This window comes from Tetrao urogallus, assembly GCF_951394365.1.
Source record: "Tetrao urogallus genome assembly, chromosome: 4".
In the NCBI taxonomy this organism is placed as follows: domain Eukaryota; kingdom Metazoa; phylum Chordata; class Aves; order Galliformes; family Phasianidae; genus Tetrao; species Tetrao urogallus.
Genome location: NC_136817.1, coordinates 15,083,923 through 15,106,467, shown reverse-complemented (window position 1 = coordinate 15,106,467; position 22,545 = coordinate 15,083,923). Strand labels below are relative to the sequence as shown.

Sequence of the window (22,545 nt, the reverse complement as noted above, 5' to 3'; positions counted from 1 at the left end):
TTTACGGAAGTGTTTGCCAGTAAATAATGCTGTTTTTCAGAACAGAGCTATTTATTACTAGTTGTGTCCAGATTACTGGGACGCAGATGGTGTGAACCATGTAACAGAACCTTTTTTTTTTTTTTTTTTTCTTCAAAAAAATGTTCTCTCTTTGTATCTGTTACACTGCTCTTAAAACACAATTAAGAATATTGAGGAAGAAGCTGAACAGAATCGCATAAATTAATCCTCACCCAGATTGCTTCAATTTGAATTGTTTCACATGAAAAAATGCACAACTTGGGATTATTGCGCAAGACTGCTAACACCATCATTTGTTAGAGATGTGACTGTCAAAGAGTAAGCAAGTACTCACTTGTTCCCTTCCTTCAACTGGATCAGGGATACCCTGCTTAACAGAAGCAGTCAAAAGCTTGAGTCTTATATGGACCAGCATTTTGCAGAACATAGATAAGAAGAAATTCTTATAATCACCTGGTCTTAAAATTTACAGTCATGCTGATAGGTGGTTTCCACAGAGAGCATAATCAGCACTCCAGCAGCAGCATGTTTAAATAACTAGAGATAAAAGCCTTAACATAAATTGAGATTCTGAAAGTAGCAACTGTAATGGGACAACAGATTTAAGGAACTTCTTGAGCATTATATCACATATATGAACTAGGTATTTTCAAAATAATCGACATCAATCACGAGAAAGGACACTCAGCAGTCTGTAGGGGGAAAAAAGCTATCCTTGCCTCTTCTGAACTGCTTCTTCTGAGAAATCCTAAGTCACAAAATCACAGCACTAGAGAATACCTTTTCACGTTCTCAGGTGTACAGCATAGCAGTTGTCCTGCTGGAGACAAATCATACAGTATTTTGTGTAAGTATGGGCTAGTAAAAACCAGACAAAGTCTCTGTTAAAAAGGTGGAGTCTGAGAGCTCTCAGGGAGAAAAAGCTTGGGAAACAGTCTGTTAACTTGCAGACTTAATGTGAAGGTTGATTTGACACTGACACAGCAGGACCTCACAAACATGAGCAACTGTGTCTTGGAGATCCATAATGGGCCTCTTCACTGTTTGGACTGCTGACTAGTGGATACCTTTGTATTATAACTTCCTATTTGCAAGTTACCCTTAGAATGAGTGAAGCAAGGAAGAATCAGAGATGCCGGTTTTATTCACAGTCTGTAGAAAAAGTCCACAATTTCTTCTTCAATGGATGCTGTGCAAGTATTACAAGGGTAATAGCATTAGTAAACTACTTGCTGAAACAATTATGACAGCTGAAAGGACATGTCAATTTATTTAGTTAAAGGCCTTCATTCCTTTAACCAGAACATCCAAAAGTCCTCAAAAAGTAAACCCAGAAATTCCCGTGTGACCTGTCCGAATGTGAATAGTGAACTGTATTCTCTCCTCAGCTAAGATCCTGTTAAAACTGCCATTCTGAGAAAGATCATAAGATGTCTGTTTCTAGGACACGGAAGGTAGAGAGCTGCCTATCAAAAGCTACACTTATGTTGGATGTTCATATAATCAGTATGAAAGACCTCCAATTGTCTATGGAAGTGTAGGTAATAACAGCTTCCCTTTCTCTTTTTTCCATATCAGTACAGTCTCCATGCTTAAGCAAGGCCTACCAGACTTCTGCTGTGATTAGCTTTTCCTCTGAATCTCACTGGGATGGCCAATGACTGTGGGCTGGTGCTCTCATCACTGATTCAATCCCACCTTTTGCCAAACTAGGTTCTGCAGCCAGGAGACAGAAAGCGCATAGACACTATTACTCCTGACATCCCTACGGGAAAAGACATGCAAGAAAAATCACAAGAGATCTCAAAAGAAAAAAAAAAACAACAAACAAAGCCAACAAACTTAACTTGTGCAGCTTTGACAGGGGCTTGATGATGTGCTACACCGAAAGTAGCAATGTATTGAACTTACAGATGCCCAAAGCTTAGAATTAGAAACTAATTTAGGTTTCAATGGACTTCCAGAGATCATCCAACCATGCTCAACAAGTAGGACGTGCCAACCTCAGAGTAACATTAAGCTGCTCAGGGCTTAGGGTATACTTAACAGAAGATGATGGAAAATATTACAGGAAATAGAAAAGGTCAACTTCAAGGCAGGTTGCAATTATGAAATTTCTACTATATGCATCATCCATTTTCAAATCCAGGTTAAATGGGACTATAGGAAAAGCTTTCACTTTGGAACAGAGCTGATCACAGCCCTCAGATGTATTCAACATGCCTGACTCCTCCCAGTACAATAACATTTGTCAGATTCCTCCATCAGAACAGATTAACTTAAAGAATTTATCATGCATGCTGGAAAGAAAACCATTATTTGGAAGATCTACTTGAACTATTGCTGATAGCATTGTAAGTGATACATTAAGGGTTCTTTCCTAAGCACGGAGTTCTCTTTCCAGCAGATCCTTGTGTATTCTTGCACTGTTTTGGGACATGTTTGGTGTTCCACATGGAAAGTGCAATGAAGGTCACTTGCATCTAACAAAAGGCAAATATGTAAACGTACAAAGGAAGACGTACTAACAGTAGTAGCAGATTCTGCATGCAGTGCTTTATAGAGAGGTTCACGAGCACTCTTCCTATCACTCAGCAAAAGGACAAATAGCATTTTATTCATTTATAATTGCTGTCTTTTATACTTGTTGCCCCTAGCTTTGACAACCCAAAAGCCACATTACAATCTAGTTTCAGACAGCCTTGAACTAATTTGTAGCTATAAAACAAAGAGACCACTGGGAGAAGCAGCACTTAGGTAAATAAATGGAATTGACAAACCCATGCATTTTTTGTTGGCTATTTAACATTGAAATGATATACAGCAGTCAGCATTAAACCGCTCTACAAAAACAATAGCCCACTTGGAACAGTTAGAGCATTGAAAAAAATCTATTAAGATGGCTGATTTCATGAACACACAATTACTGTAAGAGAATTTCCAGGGTTCAGTAATTCATTAAAAAAATTTATTTTGTTAATTACAAAATCTGCTATGCCCTGGGCAAGATTCTAGATTTGGTTCAGATGGAATACTTTGGTATAAAGTCAGAAAATTTTCATTAATTTTTGTAACTGGCATTCAGAATTTGAAGTTTCCTGCTAAACCAGTACTCCAAGTTGAAATACGTTTCTTCTTCTCCAGCATAAAGCTTCTTTTTTCCAGCACTCAGATTCTACGGTAAAATCAATTCATTTATCTGAGCAAAGTTCCCATCCAGGAAAAACAGAACTGCAGAACATTTTCCAAGCATTGGAAGGTTGTACTGTTTCCTAGTAAGGCTAGAATTTGAAAACCACAAGTATTGACAACTTAATTCCCAGGCAAAACCAAATCCATTTTAAAGAAAGAATGTTGAGATACTTACAGTATTCTAAAGCAGAAATACACCATCTGATTCATGTGATACAGACAGAGATGATTGCTTTTGGTTTACCGTCCACAAAATAGAATAACACTAACCTCACATGTTCTGGAAAAATCACAGTTGACTGGCAGGATTTTCTCTTTCTGAATTTTAGAAAGCACTGAAATGGCTCTTGTCACTGAATCAACTGGTGAATAATCCTGTAAGTACACTGCAGCTGTCCCCCCCACCCAAGTCCCAAAAAGGAAAAAAGGCTTTTGGCCACTCCAGCTTAACCACTGTTAATAATCAGATTTCCTTTTCAGAGCAGGTGCTCTGCATCTTTGAACACAGCCTTTTTTAGATACGTAGAAAATAGCTCATTATTACTGATCCACCGAAGGGTCAATCTTTTAAACAACTGCATGCATCTTACAAACATTCCAGTGGAAGAGCATCTCCTTCGTTACTGTATCACAGTGATATTTATGAAACCTTCATTGCCTCCATGACCTTTTATCTCACCAAGTGTTCAAGTCTCCCCTGGAAGCAAGTGCTGAACAAGCTAACGGAGAATCTAAAAGCCCTATTAAGGAAAGTCAGAAGAAGTGAGGACAAGCGCTTTCCCTCATCTGCTTTTGCTTCCAGCCCGTTGAAATCTTCATTCTCTTTCAGTCTTAACCCATCTTTTGTTAGCAAATTTCTGGCTTCAGGTCTTCTTACTGCTCAGTTTCTGTCTGTGGAGGTGAGTTTCAATCTCTTGCCTGAATACAAGCATCCCTAGCTGGCCGTGAGAAGCCTCATTCATGGCTTTGGATTGCATGCACATTTTGTACTGCTCTGGGGTCAGCTCGTCCAGACATTGTTTTTCATGCCAGAGATGGAAGAGACCCCTGACGGGTGTTCTGATCACGATGAGATTGCTGTGAAGGTATTTGCGGTACAGATGTACATCTTCACCACCCCAGCCTTTAATGTCCAGATCAAAGCCACCTGACACAAAGAAAATCCAGAATAACTCTAGAAATATGCATCTTCCACTATCAAATTTGATGCTATTAATTGCACTACCGCTGTTTTCTAGCTCCAGTCAGCCTTTGAAAACAGCTATGCTTTCTGCCAACAAAGTGCCCAAAATTCCTCAACTTCAAATCTTTCACCACCAGCCAGAATTGCTTTATTTGTACTAATCAGTGCTTTGATTCTGGTAACCTCTATGGCACTTGGGAATAGTCTGAACACCTGGCCAGATTACTGCTGCAAACAGAGGTATGGACACACACTGGCCAGAGAAAGGAAAGTTGACTACAATTTCCTAAGTTTCAGTAAAACAGCCAATGTATTTGAGCAGATTATTCTTACCTATGTTGATAAAATCAGATCTGTACTGGCAAGTCATTCCAAAACCAAAGTCTCTCCAAAATCCAGTTTCTTTTTTAATAATCTGCATGAGGGGAAAGGAACATTTATATGGTAGTAGAAATGCTTACAGCATGAGCAGCAGAGAAACAAGTTCCTAAATGCAGTCAGAAGCAGGAACAACTGCCCATTTACTCTACACCACATAAATCGGTAGCTGATCCACCAGCATTTGTAGATATTTATAGCATGCTTCTGCCCAGAAGAACAACCATGTCATCAGCTATCATGGATAAATCCCCTGACAGAGAAGGATCAGGTTTTGCTCCCTGACTGCTATTCCAGCCCAAATGGAGAAATATCTCCACCACAATCTGGAGTTCACTTCTTCAGAGGTACATCAACATCAAAAATCACGTGTAAGAAACATACTGGTAAGACAGAAAAGCCAGACTCTGCAACAGAGCTGATAGGTGGCATCTGGATGGTGGACAAGAGCTCTGGAAGAGAACAGATGTTCTGACCTGATTGTACAAATGACAGCTTCTTGATTAACTTAGTTTTGACCAAAATTTAAAAAGTGGTAAGAATAATTTTCATCACATAACTATTTTAGCTACCAGCTAAAACTAGAGCCCAGTAATGTAAATATATATTCCATAAAAGTCTTTGGCATAACAGATATGCCGCCCACACTACTGAAATGGACTATGAAAATATAGTGTACTATAGATGGAAAATCAGAGCAATTAGAGACCACGGCAATCATTTTCAAAGCAAACATACAAAAATAGATCACCAATGTCCTAATTCCCCTGTGTGAGTGATTTCAACTCTAAGAGTTACAACAGACTGGGACAGGTATTTAAATCCTCTAAGGAAGTCAGCAGTACTTCACCCTCTTCAAGGGGTGGTTACAAATCTACCCTTAAGCAGCTATTTTTGAAAATTTTGGCTTCCTTTGCAACGAAGTTGCAGGAGATGAGGCAGGATTTCCATTTCTGGATTTATCAATCCCAGCAGCGTTTCCTTAACCAAAAATTCTTATTCCAAAATAGTCTGTCCTGCCTTCTCATTCATGCCTTCCCCCTTTTGTTCATAACCTTTGTCATTTTAGTGGCTTTTTTATTTTACTGCTCCTGTTGCTCTTTCTTTCTTGTTTCTTCTTTCCCCAAAAAAACCAAGCTGACAAGAGAAACCAATTAAAAGAAATTAAGATCTTTCAGATCTGCACTGTAATAAGAAATCTCCGTAGTTATGCCCTTAAAGCAAGCTACTCATATGCATTAGCATTATTATTTTCCATTAGCGCAAATAGCTCCTGCACAAATCAATTTATTTCAAAGACTTCAGAAGTTTTTCTTTCTCAGCAGCATGAGTACCGGGACAGAGCTGTCTTGTTTTAATGGCAGAGATCTGGCCTCCTGCCCAGGAACTAATGTGAGCTGAAAATGAAAAAATCTACCTAAAAATGAGATTGGCAATACTTTTTGAAATCAAGAAGCTTTTCTGAAATAAGCATCATATTTTATGATTCAAGTATTAGCTATAAATATTTGCTCAGTCCTGACAAAGCAGTTCGTGGAATTTATGAGACTTTGTGAGCTAAACTCTATTTCCTTTCCAAGCAGTGTTTACAAGCCTGAGGATCTCTAGCATACTCTCCTCAGAGAGAAAACCTAAAGCAAGTTCTATAGTATTGCCACAGCAGGTTTTCTCTGAGACAAAAGCAGTAAAAAGGATGTTCCAGACTCTTCAGTAACATTTGAAATAAATTTTAAGCGTGACAGCTTAAAAAAAGATTGTCTTTTCATAGATGTTGTGAATGAGGAAGTATTTTTTTAATCTCTAAGTGCTACACTGCCATGATCTTTCAACCACTTATTCCCTACATGAGTAGTCCAAAGCATGCTTTATTTTAGAAAGGAAAAAAAAAAAAAAAAAAAAGTAGTCTCTTTTTTTTTCCACTTGTGACTGTTGCTGGGCTTCCAACATCACGAAACTCTTAGCTACAGCAAGAGTGCCCAGTCTAAGACAGGACAGACCCAGGCAGATACATCACCTGCAACATCAAGAGGAGCAGCTGTGGCAAGCACCAGCTTCTCAAGATGTAAGGAAAAGAAGTAGTGCAAAGAGGAGATGAGAGCAACGTCAAGGACTTTTACCCCAAGACACCACACCATGGGTGACTTGTTAGCCAATTAAAAAAATGCCTTCTGACAGAGCAGCAGATAAAATTGAAATTCTTAGTTTCCAGGTATAAAGTAACAAGCATGGGCTAAAATGAATAATATTTACATACTTTTTGGCTGAAATAATTGCAGAATTCACAGTGAGATGATTGTTACACTTAATTTTGTCTTCATAGCACTTTTATGCATGCCACTATGCACAAGGAATAGGGAAATACTTCCTAAGAGTACATGCACTGTTTCAAATTGAGAATTTTGTACATGTAAAAGCAGGCATTCAGAAAAAAATATGCTTACCAGCTGCTGTTCTAAAGATGGTATGGAATCTTGATGGCCATAAATTATACTGGGATTATATTGGCTGAAGAGTACAGGATAGAAAACTTTCTTTCCTAGAAACGACAATGGGTTAATTATTTGTTTTTTAAACTGTATAAAGCATTTCTCACACATACAAGACACAATCCAGACTAGTTGAAACCATACAGTCACATAAGTTTTAAACTCAGCTTATATTCTTTGCATGGGAACACAAATGCGAGGATATAATAAACAAGAAGGCTCAGGTCCAGAAAGTTGAGGTGTGGAAAGCAAGGAATTCAATTACAGTAGGTGGGGAGGTGCTGTAACATTTCAAAAGCCAACCAGTGATGATATTTCCATACGTCTTAATTAGTTCCCAACGTTTTAAGAGTGATTTACAGCAGCTTCATCACCAAATCAAATACAAGAATACTGTAGTGAAGTGTTACACAATGGCTGTGGATCTGCTGAAAGCAGAGTAGCAGTACCTGGCTGTGTGTTCAATCTACAGGAGTTCAGGAATTCAGCTGTGAAGTATATGTCCACATCACAAAAAAAGAGAACAACATTACTTCCTTTCCAAACTCGAGCACCAACATCTAATCCTTTGCCCCTGGAAAACTCTTCATTCAGTTGGATGAAAGTGAAGTTCTTGAAATTGGTTGATCTAGGGTAGGAAAATATTCATCAGCATATGCTCACTTCCAGCTCTCAGTGCAAGAGGAGATGAGAATCCAGTATGTGAAAACTAACAGAAATTTATCATACCAGGGTTCTGAGAGCACTTTAGGGGAACAGACAAGCTCTTAAAATGTTGAGGAGATTTCCACTACGTGTACTTTCAGAGCTTGACCTGCATATGACTATGCTAGCATTCCTGTCAGAGACATTCCTTGGGCAGACCTTATAAAGACCCCAATGCAGCTTAGCAGGACAAGTGTTTCTTCAGCACGCAAATGTAAAATATCTGTGGCCACATTACCTACGATATCTATGTAACTAAGGGTCTTCTTCCAGCACGGGGTTTATAACAAAGCTGATCAAGACAAGAATTTTTGGCACGATGGTCAAAAGCACCTACTAGACTGTGCTCTACTAGATTGCCTGTACCTGTTAAGTCTGAAGACTGACTTTAGAGACAGTTAAAAAGTCACCTTCAGAAATCAGGGACTGTCAGAATAACAACATTTATAACTGATACAAAGAATGTTTTTTTTCTCCAATGAGTTAAGGACTTTTTTTTTAATCTAGTCTCCAATTCATAATACAATCACTGTGTGCACTGTTCATACATCAGATACTCAGGTACTTACTTGGAGGTATTTTCAAGTATAGATTTGACCTCGTTCACTTGTTCTTTTCCAAAGTAAACGACTGTGAGGTGAATTCTCCCATCCTGCTGAATGCCCACTTCCCTAGAGAACAGAGACAGATTTATGATTAGTCTCAGAAGCTCACGTGCTTCAGTAACCAGCACATCCTGGGGAAGATGGTGTAGGGTGGACTTTGGAAGGCATTCCTGAGGGCATAATTCACCAGCAGAGATCTGTACACTGAACAAGTGGCTCACTGCTTTTTCTAGAAGGGACTGCAGACTAATTAACTTTAAGGCAGGTTGGATAACAACCCTCTAAACAGTGTTTGCTATTTTAATAGAGCCTTGTTTAAAACCCTCATCCAGATCCAAGAAGAATGATCCAGCAGGCATTAACTGTGCCACCTATAAGAACATAAGAGGGATTTTAAACAGGCTATACAATCTCTACTTCTTAACATCAATTTTTATTTATTTTTTTATATAATGGATACTTCCAAGTTCAGATCTTTGGCATTTTGCTAGGGAACTTTTTGTGAAGTACAGTATCACCTGGAGACCGAGTCAAAAGCCTAAGGGTACAATTAATTTGTCCTAACGCTACATGTGCCTTACTGATACAAAGTTTAATTAGGAAGACTTTTTCCTCCAATCAGTAGAGATCAGCATGACCAGAAGGTGATTTCTCCCATTCTAAAACAAACATCGCTCAGATGGTTAATTTAGACAAGGAGCCTATGTATAGATGGCTGTAATTAGCAAAATAAATCCCATTGCAGGAGTCAGTATCTGTTGCTAAGACAGCCTTTTCTGGGGAACTATTTAAAGCTACATTTCAGTTACATATTCCCTCCTAAGATCACATCTACATTGAAAATGAAAACGATTTTAAAACTAACAACTAACTATCCTGAAGTTTGATTATATTTCCTTTCTGACTTCTATTGCCTTAATATTTTCCGAAATAAAGCCTGGCAAAGTGTCTGGAAGCACTAACCCTCTGTTTTCCCTAAAAACATTCCTCTGCAACTGACACCATGAAATTCTTACACTGCTACTCAGCAATATGTGCCCAACACAAGCCAGGTACTACAAACTCTTCAGGAATTTGCTTCAGCAGGGGGGTTGGACTGGATAATCTTCAGAGGTTCCTTCCAATCCTATCATCTTAATACATGAAAATCAGAAATCCTCATGACTGAAATACAGTGACTTTTACTGCTAAATACAGTGCATTAAGAATCAAATGCCTTGCATTCACTGTAGATCACTCAAAAACAATTTCCTAATCACACAGTAAGATGCTCTGTAAACATAGCATAACTTTTACTGAGGGAGGTCTCAACAACTCCTGAAGTTGCATCTTACTTAGTAAGTAACATATAGGAGAGGCAGCACTGGGATGGAGACCTACCTGAAATTCTGCATGAACTGACGAAACTTGCTGGCTCTCTTGGCCAATGGCACAATCACATTAATAAGCGAGTCAGCCATATTGACATTTTCATTTTTCACTTTCATTACTGGACCAAATGGCCGAAATAGAACAACCTTCTTGAACTCATGTTTTGTGTCCCCTTTAAAAGTCAGCTCGTACAAGGTGCCTTTGTCTTTCTCTGTGCGGTAGATCCCTGTGTGAAGACAAGAGATAGAAGATTTAGGAGTAAAACTCAGCTCTAGGACAGGGAAAAAGGATTAATGGGCTACATCTAAGCTGAAAAAGCAGCAGAGGCATGAGCTATTTGCTATTATACCATTACGTGATTCAGTATCATTTGGAGGAGGCAGTCAGACAACGGATTGGGCTGTAGGAGTTACTTGGTATTCTAACAGATGCACACCTACACTTGGCTGAATTACAGCCCCCAAAGGTCACCATTTGCTCTCACACAGTATAATCCTGTAGACACACTGTCCTTTTTTTTTCCAGACTGATCCAATTGTACGTGCATTGACCATCCTAGAACACAGCATGCACGGCAATGGTGATGCAGAGATAGTGTAGAAGGCAACCTGCCTCTTGGTATTATGAGCAATTAGGGCATCTTCCAGAAAAGCCACTTCCTAATCAATGCATTCATTTCTTACACTACAATGGAGGTGCTCTTAAAAGCCTTGTAATAAAACCAGATGCCATCAGCTTCACCTGTGGCTGATAAGGACAAAAACTCTCCTGTTCCTTAACTCTCAAGAGACTTTTTCTTTCCTTGTGGCAATGACGTCCACTCCTAGGCAATGGTCTGCAAGGATGACACTGTGGCATTTGCACAGAGTAGAAGCACGATAAATCCTTCAGAGTGTGTGGGACAGCTTCAAAAGACATTTAATCCATACCAAGTAGCCAAGGACTGTTCCCTTGAACTGACTGCAATCTGTCCATTCCAGCCGCAGGCCAACCCCTCTGCACCTGTGTGCTGCCCCGAAGTGGCTGTGTAAGGAAACACCACCACAAACATGGCTTAGACATTGCATTGAAGCAGGTGCTGTCGAGTGAAAGCCGCATACACATTTCTTAACAGGATTGGTATACTTGGTAGAGAGCATTTTTGGATGTACTTATTTACTACATGGAATGAACTTTTAACATCTTCCATGAGTGAAACTCATGGTCCCATGCTGAAGGCTGGAATGAAACGTAAAAGTAACAGTCACATCCTATTGAAGCACTCCTCTGACACCTTAAATGTGACACAGACGGACAAAAGGTCACAGATGCTATCCATTCAAAATGACACTTCCAGCTCTGCAGTGCATACTCAAAGCATGTTCTTAGCCCTATCTGCTACATTTAAGAAGAGCTAGCATTTAATTTTTCCTAACTCCTTAAGCCCAGTGTAAATATCTCAGCAACTTCATCAGCAGAGAAGTCTAATTCTACTCCATTCCCTTTCAGAAATTCAAGGGTCAAGAAAAAAAACGGTTGTTTTTCTCAGGTTGACTTTTTTTCTTCCTTACCTGATTATGAACAACAGTTTGACATTCTGTATTGAAAGATTCTTCGAATAGCCAAGTGACACCAGCTCTTCATTTTGTGTTGTAGGTTTAACACTGGTATGGCAAGAACATCTGCGGGCTTGTCTTATCTTCTCTGCCGTTGCCTAAGTGGTTTATTTGTTTGTTTGTTTGTTTGTTTTTTCTTAAATGTGCACTTCAGCTGCTCAATATGCAGAAATACTGACCTATTATGTCCTTCGTGTTTTATATTTAATATCAGGTTACTGAGCAATTGCGGTATCACTCCAGCTTCACACTGGAGTCCAATGACACAGAATACACATCTTTATATTTCTGCCAGTCTTTTAGAACTGTGCTCTTGATTCTCCCTAGCTTTCTCTATCAGCCTGCCCACGGTACAAGCCATGAACTGCCATTACTCAACTTGAACCTGCAATGGATATAATCTGAATGGTGATATAATTGTTCTTACATTTCCTCTTTCTGATGGTCAGAAAAAGGAAATCTGGGCCTCTGAATTCTTACGATTACATAAAGCTTGCTGATAATCTGAGTGTATAGCTGAGTGTACTCTTTTCTTAACATAGGCCATGCCAAGGACATTTGTTTTGTGGAAGAATGACATAGCCTTCTGATGTCAAGATAAACCAAAAAAACTAAATTAAGTCTGATACACATTTTCTCTAGAGAGAAGTAGATAGGAATGTTTCATTTTCAACTTAGGGAACCAACATTTTTCATAGTAACAAAGATAGGATTAACCAATTTAATAACACCTACCAGGTGACATTTATAACTTCTCTACATCCTCTGCTACAGCAGCCAAGAAACAACGCACTCCTAGGTACCACTTCCCCAGAGATATATACTGTACTTGTAAATTGAGGAAGCTTCGTCAAATAAACAAAAGGCTCCTTAATGGAAGTGCACATGGTGTCCCAAGGGTCCCCATCCAATGCTATACACACATCAACAGAGGCTTCTTCTAGCACCACAGTTCAGTTCAAGTCCTCTAACACAGCTGAAAACAAGCAGCCCAGGCAAAGGCAAAGTTCTCTTGTGCAAGGTGGTAATCCAGAAATTTATAATTGTAACGTTTTATCTTTAAGGGAACTGCATGCAGTTCCCATATAGTTTAAACGTGCATTGAGTATAACCATCTGGGCCTCTTTGTTTGTTTCTTTTTTGTTTTGTTTTTTTTTTAATTTTTTTTTTTAAATTATTTTAAAATTTTTTTTTTAAAAAAAAAAATTTTTTTTAAAAATTAAAAAAAAAAAAAAGAAAAAAAAAAAGAAAACTTTTTCCCAGGTTAGGTGCTAATGTAATATTTTTAGAAAAAGGGACCAATGCGATTTGCCCAAGGTCAGGAAACAAGCCTGGGAAATGAGCCTGAATGTCTTGAGTCATGGTGGGGACTCACATTTCCCCCCCTCCCTCCTTCCCCTCCGCCTCCCCCCCCCCCCCCCGCTCATTTCCAAAGGCACTACATCACTTTTGCCATTAGGACATGCTATTTGATTTAAAGATGCAAACACTCTCAATTTTAAGAGATGAGCTAGAGGATGGGGGAAAATAGACTTAAAGAAAAAAAAAACCAAAAACCAACCAACCAGAAAAACCTTTCCTGAAAAGGCTGTTCCTGAAATATGGTACCCTGGAAAAGCTATATATTCACAAAGGGTAAGGAAGGCCAGTTAGCACCTATGGCTTCCATCACAGCAAATTTGTCACAGAATTTGCACTGCTCCTTCACAGAGGTAAGAAGGAAAACCAAAGCCTTTGAAAACCCCATACAAATAGGAAAGTAAACAGCAGCTGTGGATCAGCAGAGAGACTAGCGCTAGCATGAAGCAAAAAGGAAAAGTGATCAAAAAAAACCCAACCTGGACTGAAGGATTGATTAAAGAGCATGAAGTGTTCAGTATTTGGGACAGCAGTTCCTATGGCACTCTGAAGAAATGAACTATCTGAGCTCTATTCTTTAGGGCAGGCAAACAAGCTTCAGAGCTATATGATCTGTGAGAAATAGTAAACCATCATGCAACTTGATCAAAATGCTCTTCAGTAGATGTCAATTTTAGCCTCAGTTCCACTGATATGATAGATTTCAGGTTTTCCATTGTTAACAGAAACATTCCCTGGATGCAACATCGGTGGTAGGTGGATGGGTGGCCTAGATTATCTTAATGACTCCATGACTACATGCAAGCCTTCTACTGATGTTCTGCTGGATGATGCAGGAATCACTTACAGGATTTATCAGCATTCACCATTCCCCTTGCAACTCAACATTCCAGTGGCCTTTCTACTTCACAGAGTTAAAAAAAAAAAAAAGAAAAGAAAATGTTTTTAAGGAAAGGTATTATCCTTTCTTCCAGTAAGTTTCCAGGGTAAAAATGCATTGGGTAGTCCATCACTGGTCCCTGACAATTTGAGAAAGTAGAGCCACTCCTTCTTATTTGTCTTACATCCTATTTAAAACTCCAATGATTAGATAGCCACATACTTAAGGTAGAAAAAAAAAAATATGGTACAACATATTTGACAGTATCATAACAGATTTTTTTTGATGAAAAAGATCTTTCTGAAGTGCTCCCACTGGTAACACTGCTCAAGCTTTTGAGAGTCTTCAAATTATTACCTCCATCTTTGAAAAAATGATGGACTTCCAAACCTGTTCAGCTGTTCTGCAGCCTACAGAAATTAACGATCAAACCTGCTATTCTGCCCACTTAACAACTGGCTTCCAGTTGGAATCATAATAGTTCTTTGCCTGCTTATCATACACAGATTCCTGATCTTTCCTATGTTGTTACTTAGCCATTCCTAGAGGAAGAAATCCAGGAACCTGGAATAGAGAGTGGGATGAACAAAGGGCCAAGGGCAAGATTATAGCAGCTGAATGGTCAAAGTGTCTCTCCGTAAACAGAGAAGAGCAGAGCAGTAGCCAGATGAATACATTTCAGGCTCCCAGGGGAAGGTGTGCTTCTGTTAGTTCCGAGCAAGAAAAAATGGAAAATTCCACCATGTGTCAGCTATTGCTCTTGGATAGAGAACTTGTCTGAGAAGTGTATCCAAATTTCACGTTAACAGAAAGTCTCCTCAGGAGGAATTTAGCTCAGATATAAGGTAGTAAGTAAGGGTCACAGTCTAATTCCTGTGCACAAATGCTTCTGTCTATCAACTGCAGAGGATGCAACACTTGAAGATATCACTGTCACAGAGATGAAACACTTCCCGTTAAGTGTAAGTACTTGAAGAAATACCTTCTTTCTGTACACCCTGCATAGGAGCATGTACATATTTAGCAGTAGACACATTGTGTCTACTGCTATACATTAGCAGTGACCTAGTACTGAAAAACTGATGGTGCATAACAGATGCGAGCTACAAGGATAAAGAAATCCACACAAGACACCCAAGCAAATCAGGTTTAGTTGCTTCACTTAATACACTAGGCATGCTAAACTGCAGGACTGGCAATACACTTGAGTTACCAGGACTCGAGCCAGTGTCAAAGGTTGTTGATATGGATAAAAACAGAGACAAGTGTCAAATCAACAGCAACAGTTCAGGTTTTGAACTTGTCTCTAATCCTGATTACCTAATTTTCAATTTCATTCCTCCCACCTGCCCAATCTTGAGACAAAGGCAGTAACCACACCACTGTTCTAGATAAGGGAGGCACACAGCTTATGCATGCTGTTATTTCTCAAACAGCTAAATGATATAAAGCTTATGCAATTAAGTTTTTAACTTTAATACATCTCCTATAAGAACTTTAGTTGTCCTGAGCAGCTCTGGCAAAAAGCAAACAGTCAGCTTTCCCAGCTAGCTAACACCACCAATAACTGCTGTGCTCCAACATACACCCCTTCCACGTGCCTTTACACACACTGGTTTCTGCCTTGGTCCACTGGTATCCAGGTAAATATCCTTGATTGCGCATAAAAAAAAAAAAAAAAAAAAAAAAAAAAAAAAAAAAACCACAAAAAAACATGCCTTAACAGAAGGAATAACTTCATTGGAACATGAAGCACTGTACATGGCAAGAAATGTCGCAGTAGAAATGTATTTAGAAAAGAGCAAAAAGAAGGAAGCAAACTGGAAGTGTGTAGCTTCAGTCAAGTAGACAAGCATTTCTCAAATCCCTGCCCATGCCCTGATTCTTTCAGTAAAATCAAGATGTAAAAGGCAGGCATCTTACCAAAATGTCTCCTAAGTATGCAGTAAAAACATTTAAAGATAAGGAAAATAATTTTCCAATCTTACATACACTCAGCTAGGTGAGGTCAGCTGTGGATCAAATCTCACACTACTGAACAGCAGAACAGGTGATAACGCCTACAGTTGTATCCAAGACAGCCCCACTGGGTCATAGCGCTAATCTTGTCCCATACATCTGTGCTACAACATTATCCCATCTCACTCAGTAAGGCAGTCTCTCTGAACCAGCTCACCAGGTCTGTAGGAGAACTCGAACCTGCTGTCTGCATACAAACCTTCCACGAAGTCTGAAGTTGTGTATACACGGTGCTTGGCAGTGCTGTCCCCCTCCAGGTTGTTCAAATTCCCAACAGCTAACTCGATCACCTCGACCAGCTCATCTCGCTTATCCTTCCTCACAGGTTTCTCTTCTGGGTGGCGCGTCAGCCCTGTCTCCAACTGGTACACCTTCTGTAGAGTAAAGCTCTCAAAGGGTACAGCTGCATACTCTGTGGACAGCTTAACACCACTGTGCACCTCTGCTCTGTCTATTTGGGCACGGAGAAATGCCAGCAGATTAACCTGGGCCTTCTCTGGATTACTGTGGTCAAGATGAATGTACAAGGGGTTTGGGTTATGGTCCTGCATGCTCTTAAGCTGCTCGCTCTTGCCCTGGAGCTCAGCCTTCAGCTGGGCAATTTGCTTCTTCAAGCTGATGATGTAGTTGCGGTGCTGCTCTTCTCGCTCCTGCAGAATAGCTTCATATCCCTCCTTTGCAGTCGGACTGTGAACCCTGGGCAAGGCAAGCTGCTCAGTATCACCCTTAGGTGTGCAAGCCAACATATAAACGATGGACACAGAGCAAAAGGCCACCACCAGCAGGCCTACAAGCCGAGGGACTAGTACAAGAAATCCTCGTCGGGGCATCATCTCTCAAAAAGTAGAGTCTAACCCAACAAATGTACCAGTTCTTACACTCATGCAGTGCCACAGAATCCCCTGGACTTGGAGTACTTTTACTCAGATTCATGTATGTACTGGCAAGCAACCAGCTTGACAGCTCTCTTAAAATGTGTGCTCTGCCCACATATTAGGCTCCCTCTGATGTTTACCCAGCAGGATCAAAAGATAAACAGCAAAGCAGAAAGGACACCTCCTGATCCTCATGGCAACGCCTACACTGCTACAATGTGGCTGGTGGCTGATGGAGACTGAGGACCTGTAAGACAAATAACAAAGACAGTCATTCAGGCACATTACAATTTGGTCATTCAGTCCAGATGCTTGAGAGCATTCTAATAATTTATTGTCGTTTCCCAGTCACTCTGGTAGATCTCAGAGTCATGAAGTGCTTGTGCTAAGACTAAAAAGGTCCTAAGATCATTACACAGGCAGTTCTGTGTGCACAAGCTTACCTTTTATCAACATGACTATGACAATTGCCAACCAGAAAATAGTCCAGGTCTCCAAGTCTGTCATGCTTTAAAATTGCTAGGAAGTCATTATCTGTTACTAATACTTTCCAGTCTGACGTTAAGGTGCTCAGCTTATCTGAGCAATGCTGGCCCTCCAAGTTGTCAAATCCTGGAGCACTCAAATTCTGAAGACAGTTGGTCCCATAGTTAAGACATATATTTCAGCTTCCAGGGACATATTTTCCAAAACATCAGATTGCAAATGTGTTCCTGTTTAAATATGTGAAGCTTCATTTGGAGTGTAATTAGAGAACCAATAAACTAGAAGGCCAACTGCTAAAACACTTAGTTTGACATAACCTACCAGATGCTCACATGAAACAGAGAACTAGGGATGGGGTTTTCCAGGAGCTTTCAGTCTCACTCAAAAATCAGGAGCAGCTTTGTCACCTAGTAGGCTATCATTACTGCACACTATCCTCACCTTTTAAGGTACTTTTCCATTACACATAACATGGAATAAGCCTTGCAACAATGCCTGATGCTACTGTGTTTACCGCACATGCACTCTATGCCTACGAGTGAAGACCACTGAGAAGGTTTAAGGGAAAACCAGCACATGCATCTTTAAATAAGAGAATCTAAAACTCAAAATTATCTAAGACTACCTTCAGTTAAAGCAGGAAACAAAAATTAGATGACTGAACATCAATACTGATCTAGCTATAAACTGCATTAAAACAGTTAAGCTGACAACACTACCACTGAGATTTTAAAAATTCCTCAGTCATGGCACAATTCCATACCTACGAAAAGACTTTCATCATTTGTTTGGCTGACAGACTTAGGCCAAGGCTGAGTAACATCCTAAATCACACTGTGACACTGCATTGTTAGACCTGAACATAAATTAACCTCCAGACAGTCTCCCTTTGGATGCATACATGACATTATGACACAGGTTTTTGAAACAGATGTGTAGTCTCGTTAGTCATACATCCTTCCTGGCAGACCCTTAAGTAAAAACAACTTAAGAGAAAATGTGCTTTTCAGAGTTATTTCTAATCTTGAGCCAAAGTCTTTTGTAAGACTTGATAAACTTCTACATCGATTTTCCCTGCCCAACACCAGTGTCTTGCTGGACTATTATTCTCTATGCAGGAATTATCCAGGGGTATTCTTGATCTTCTAACTATTTTCAATATTTTAACAGTCCACAAAGCTGCTAGAAAAAAAGAGAAAAGGAATTGAGGGGGCTAGAGTGAGATACAAAAATACTACCGTGTTTTTCCTCGATGAAACGCTGAACAGCTATTTAGTATTCACAAGATTCTCCGGAAAACATCAGTGTTTTCAAAGCAAGAATCACTGATGAAGAAAATACTCAAGCAGGAGGAAAAAGGATAGGATGATGTTGGCATCCTTACCTTTTTGCAGTGATCTCCTCTTTGGCACATCTTGGTCTGCCGCAGCTATTTCTCAGCTTGCCACAGTCATCACTTGTTTATCTCCCTTCTTACGTCCTTCCCAGAAAACACACTCTCTATAAAAAGCACCGTCAGCCTCACAACACCTCTTCATCGCTTTCACATTTGCCAGCTGCCTGCATCTTCAGTCTTCCTCCTGCGTGGTGAAAGGCTGTAGTGGAGACGCTTCCTATGGACGCACTATAAAAGTTGGCTTCCTGCAATGCAAGAAGAGCTTGTCAAAGCTGGGCATTTCTAACTGTACAACAGATCTGGCTAGAGGACTGCAAGAAGGTAGTGAGACAGAGTCAGGAAGTGGTAAGATGTAGTACATAAAACACTGCTGCACTTGTATGCTTCACTTCACACAATTAGTCCATTGACAGAATTGGCAGAAGCTGAACATCGCTGAAAGGATTAGTTGTGCTAACATGGTATAAACTGAAATTACATCTCAATGCCTCAGATAAACACACGATTTCTATAAGCAAAATCAGATTCAGGTTTTGACTAAAGAGCTCTTCAAACTTTGACCTTAAAATACACATGCATTTATAGCTATGTTTGCTCAAAAATACTGGCTCTCTTTTGAGGATACTTCTTTCCCTTTATAGTTTTCTAGGTTGCAATCTCACTTATCAAAGAAGCCTCTTGAAACACATTTTAGGACAATAAATTAACTGAGTTGCTCCATCCTTTAGTGTTCTCATAAAAAGAAATTCAAGCCATGAGGATTTCTCCACCAGAATTAGAGGCATCCTAACAACAAGCACTCATTATTTGCCCCCTACTGTGAGAGCGGGCTTATTAGGTTGGACTGGTGGCTTCGGTGACACCGCCTTGTAGGCAGCATTTGACACTTAAATATAGAGATACTACTGTACCGCTGTCTCTAAGACATGCTTGTGGAAGCAGCTCTCATCTGTACCACTGCCAAAAAAAGCCAATTAAGTCAATACCAGAAATGGTCGTGGCCACAATCTCTTAGCTGCATATACAGTACAAGGAAAACAGGGATAGGAACTCCTAACAACCATCCTCTTGATTTCACCAGACCTACAGTTTCACACTGAGAGCCTGAGATGAAGCAGAGACAAAATGAAGTGCCAGATTTTTCCAGGAACTGACAATAATGCCTCTGTATTTTACAGCAGTCAGCTGCATCAGGTAGTGTTAAGCTTAAAGGAACTTCAACGAAAGCACAGCAGTTAGTCTGATAGCCAGGGAAAAGAACATAAGTTCAAAAAAAGCCTCTGTTTGCAAAAACATCTTCAACCTCAGCTCAACCTGCTAGCTCAGCCAGAGATCAGCCCAGCTCACAAAGGTGCTTTTGAGATGTTTTCAGGGAGTCTGGGCCCAAAAAATTATTTAAACAAAGCACTAAGTTCTGTTACTGCGGTGGAAACTGCTCTGTACAACAGAGGGTGCTGCACTCAGCCCTAGGAAGTGGCAAAATTTAGGAAAGTTGGCTTGAAATTTTGGATGGCAAGCACTCAGTTACTCACCACTATCTGGATTTTTAATGGACTGCAGAGGTGCAATAAATTTATCTCTGCTCTGAAAGGCAGTGTGCCTCAAGCCAGTTTTGGCTCTCAAAAATCCAAGTGTGAACTAATGCAGAAAGGAAACCCAAAACAACATAAGCAATCTATACAAATTTCTCTCCTCTGATCTCTACACTCTTCTTATTCATTACACAGAGGACTGAAATGCACAGCAGAAGAACGGAGTTAGCAGTGTCCCAGCACATACAGCGCGGGCAAATGCTAAGTGACTTCTTATCTTCATGAACTTTCTGCCACAGTTCCCTATCACAGGTGTAACTGAGACAGGCTATTGCCATTTTTGATTTTAAATGTTTACAATTTTTTTTTTTAAAGAATATGGTGAATGGCAGAAGCCGCAATTTGTTTTCATGTAGGCATTTGAGACACTTTCACTGAACAGCAGCATACGCTATTAGAATCATACTACCCATCAAAATGAGCTGCAGGGAGAAGGAAACAGATGTTTCACGCAGACTAAGAGTCTTACAAAAAAAAAATAATCGAAAGTACTGCAGCCACTTGGCATTTGCCTTGAGCTTTTGAATTACAAGGACTGTGCATAACACTGAACAAATTATTTTAAATGTTAGGATAAAGAAAAAGCCCTTACCCTCCTAACCTTCTTTATTAGATTGAAACCTAGACCACTCGTCACCATCGAACATGTCTTTGGGATTAGAATCCAGTCAACATTTATGATGCAAGTAAAAGGAATGCAAAACTAAATTCTCTCCTTAATGCTCAATCATGATTTCTCACTACTTTTTTAGCACCGGGCATCTCATCTTAATCATCTATCCAGTGCTAAATTATACAAAAGGCTGGATAAAGAAAAGATCCTGTCTGATAAACTGACTAGATGTACCTTCATAATCTTACTGCATTGTATGCAGTTGAAAAAGACACTCATGCATTAAAAAAAAAAAACTGTGTCCAGAATCAAAATGCTAAATTAAAATGCTACATTTAGATTTTTTTTTTTTTTTTTTAATAAATCACTTTAAGCTAGTTGAACATGAGCCAGCAGTGTATCCAGGTAGCCAAGAAGACCAATGTCATCCTGCCTTGTAACAGAAATGGTATCATCAATAAAACCATAGAGGTGATTGTCCCCTTGCACTCAGCACTGGTGAGGCCACACCTAAAATACTATGTTCACTTTTGGGTCTCTCACTACATGAAAGGCATCAAGGTCCTGGACCATGTCCAGAGAAGAGTGATGGAGCTGGTGAGTGACCTGGAACACAGGCCTTACGACGAGCAGCTGAAGGAGTTGGGATTGCTCTGACTGGAAAAGAGGCTCAGGGGAGACCGTACTGCTCTCTACAACTTCCCGATAGAAGCTTCTATTGAGGTGGGGTCAGCCTCTTCTCTCATGTAACTAGTAATAGAACTAGAGGGAATGGCCTCAAGATGCACCAAGGGAGATTCAGGTTGGATATTAGGAAAAAATTCCTCTCAGAAAGTGTCGTGAAGCATTGGAACACTCTGCCCAGGGAGGTGGTGGAGTCACTGTCCTCCGGAGACATTCAGGAAACATGTAGATGTGGTACTGAGTGACATCGTTTAGTGACTATGGTGGTGAAAGGTTGATGGCTGGACTAGAAGATCTAAGTCATCTTTTCCATCCTTAATGACAATATGAAATATATCCTATAAAGTATATACTCTACATATATAGTCTATAATGAATAGTTACAACCTGATTATCTCGCAAAGCAGTTCCTATAACTATTACATGCAGTCTTGAACCAAGAAACCCTCAAAAATACAAACAGTAATAGAATTATCAATTCTCTGTTTGTCAGCACTCCCTTCCCCCATGCCGCTAGTTTCATTGCTTCCCTCTTATCAAGGTAAGTCAGTAACTTTCCATAACTGCAGGAAACCAGCTAATAGAATAAGGACAGTCTGCAGCCAGCTAACTGCTAGGAGTTACTGTCCTACTTTACTACAATGTCTAAATCAGCAGCTGCTCTGTATAGAGGATTTCCAGAAAAAACTAAACACAGTTTAAACACCACACTAAACTGCAACAACTTCTGAGGTAGCTCAGAGTCAGCATAATAAGACACATACGAAAAATATATATTTCCTCATTAGAACAAGCAACAGAGGAGGTTTTCTTATCCACGTAAGACTGGGCATAAAGAAATGCTGTTCCTTTACTCTGCAGTGTTTACATACATGCACTCAATAATGTACACAGGCAAAAGAAAACCAAATGCCACCACAGGGATGAAGAGTAGCTTCTTGTAAGAACACAGATGACCACAGACTTACAAAAGTAGCTCAGGTCAGCAACAGAAGGGCCTGTTAAAATGAATGGACCTATAGCTTTGTATATACACCACGTATGTTTATACACCTATATGTATACCATGAATGTCTGCAGGTTAAGCCCTATTTCTTCCATATGT

At 39.8% G+C, this 22,545-nt stretch overlaps 1 protein-coding gene across 1 annotated transcript; it reads right to left on the bottom strand.

The window, feature by feature from the left end:
* Positions 1-4,076: 4,076 nt before the first annotated feature.
* On the bottom strand, positions 4,077-16,627 carry CSGALNACT1 (chondroitin sulfate N-acetylgalactosaminyltransferase 1; the record flags this gene model as incomplete). The annotated part of the gene is made up of 7 exons (XM_079534867.1): positions 4,077-4,360; positions 4,730-4,811; positions 7,216-7,310; positions 7,710-7,888; positions 8,535-8,636; positions 9,951-10,167; positions 15,994-16,627. The coding sequence occupies 7 exons, from the start codon at positions 16,625-16,627 to the stop codon at positions 4,077-4,079; spliced, it is 1,593 nt and encodes a 530-aa protein (XP_079390993.1).
* Positions 16,628-22,545: the final 5,918 nt, after the last annotated feature.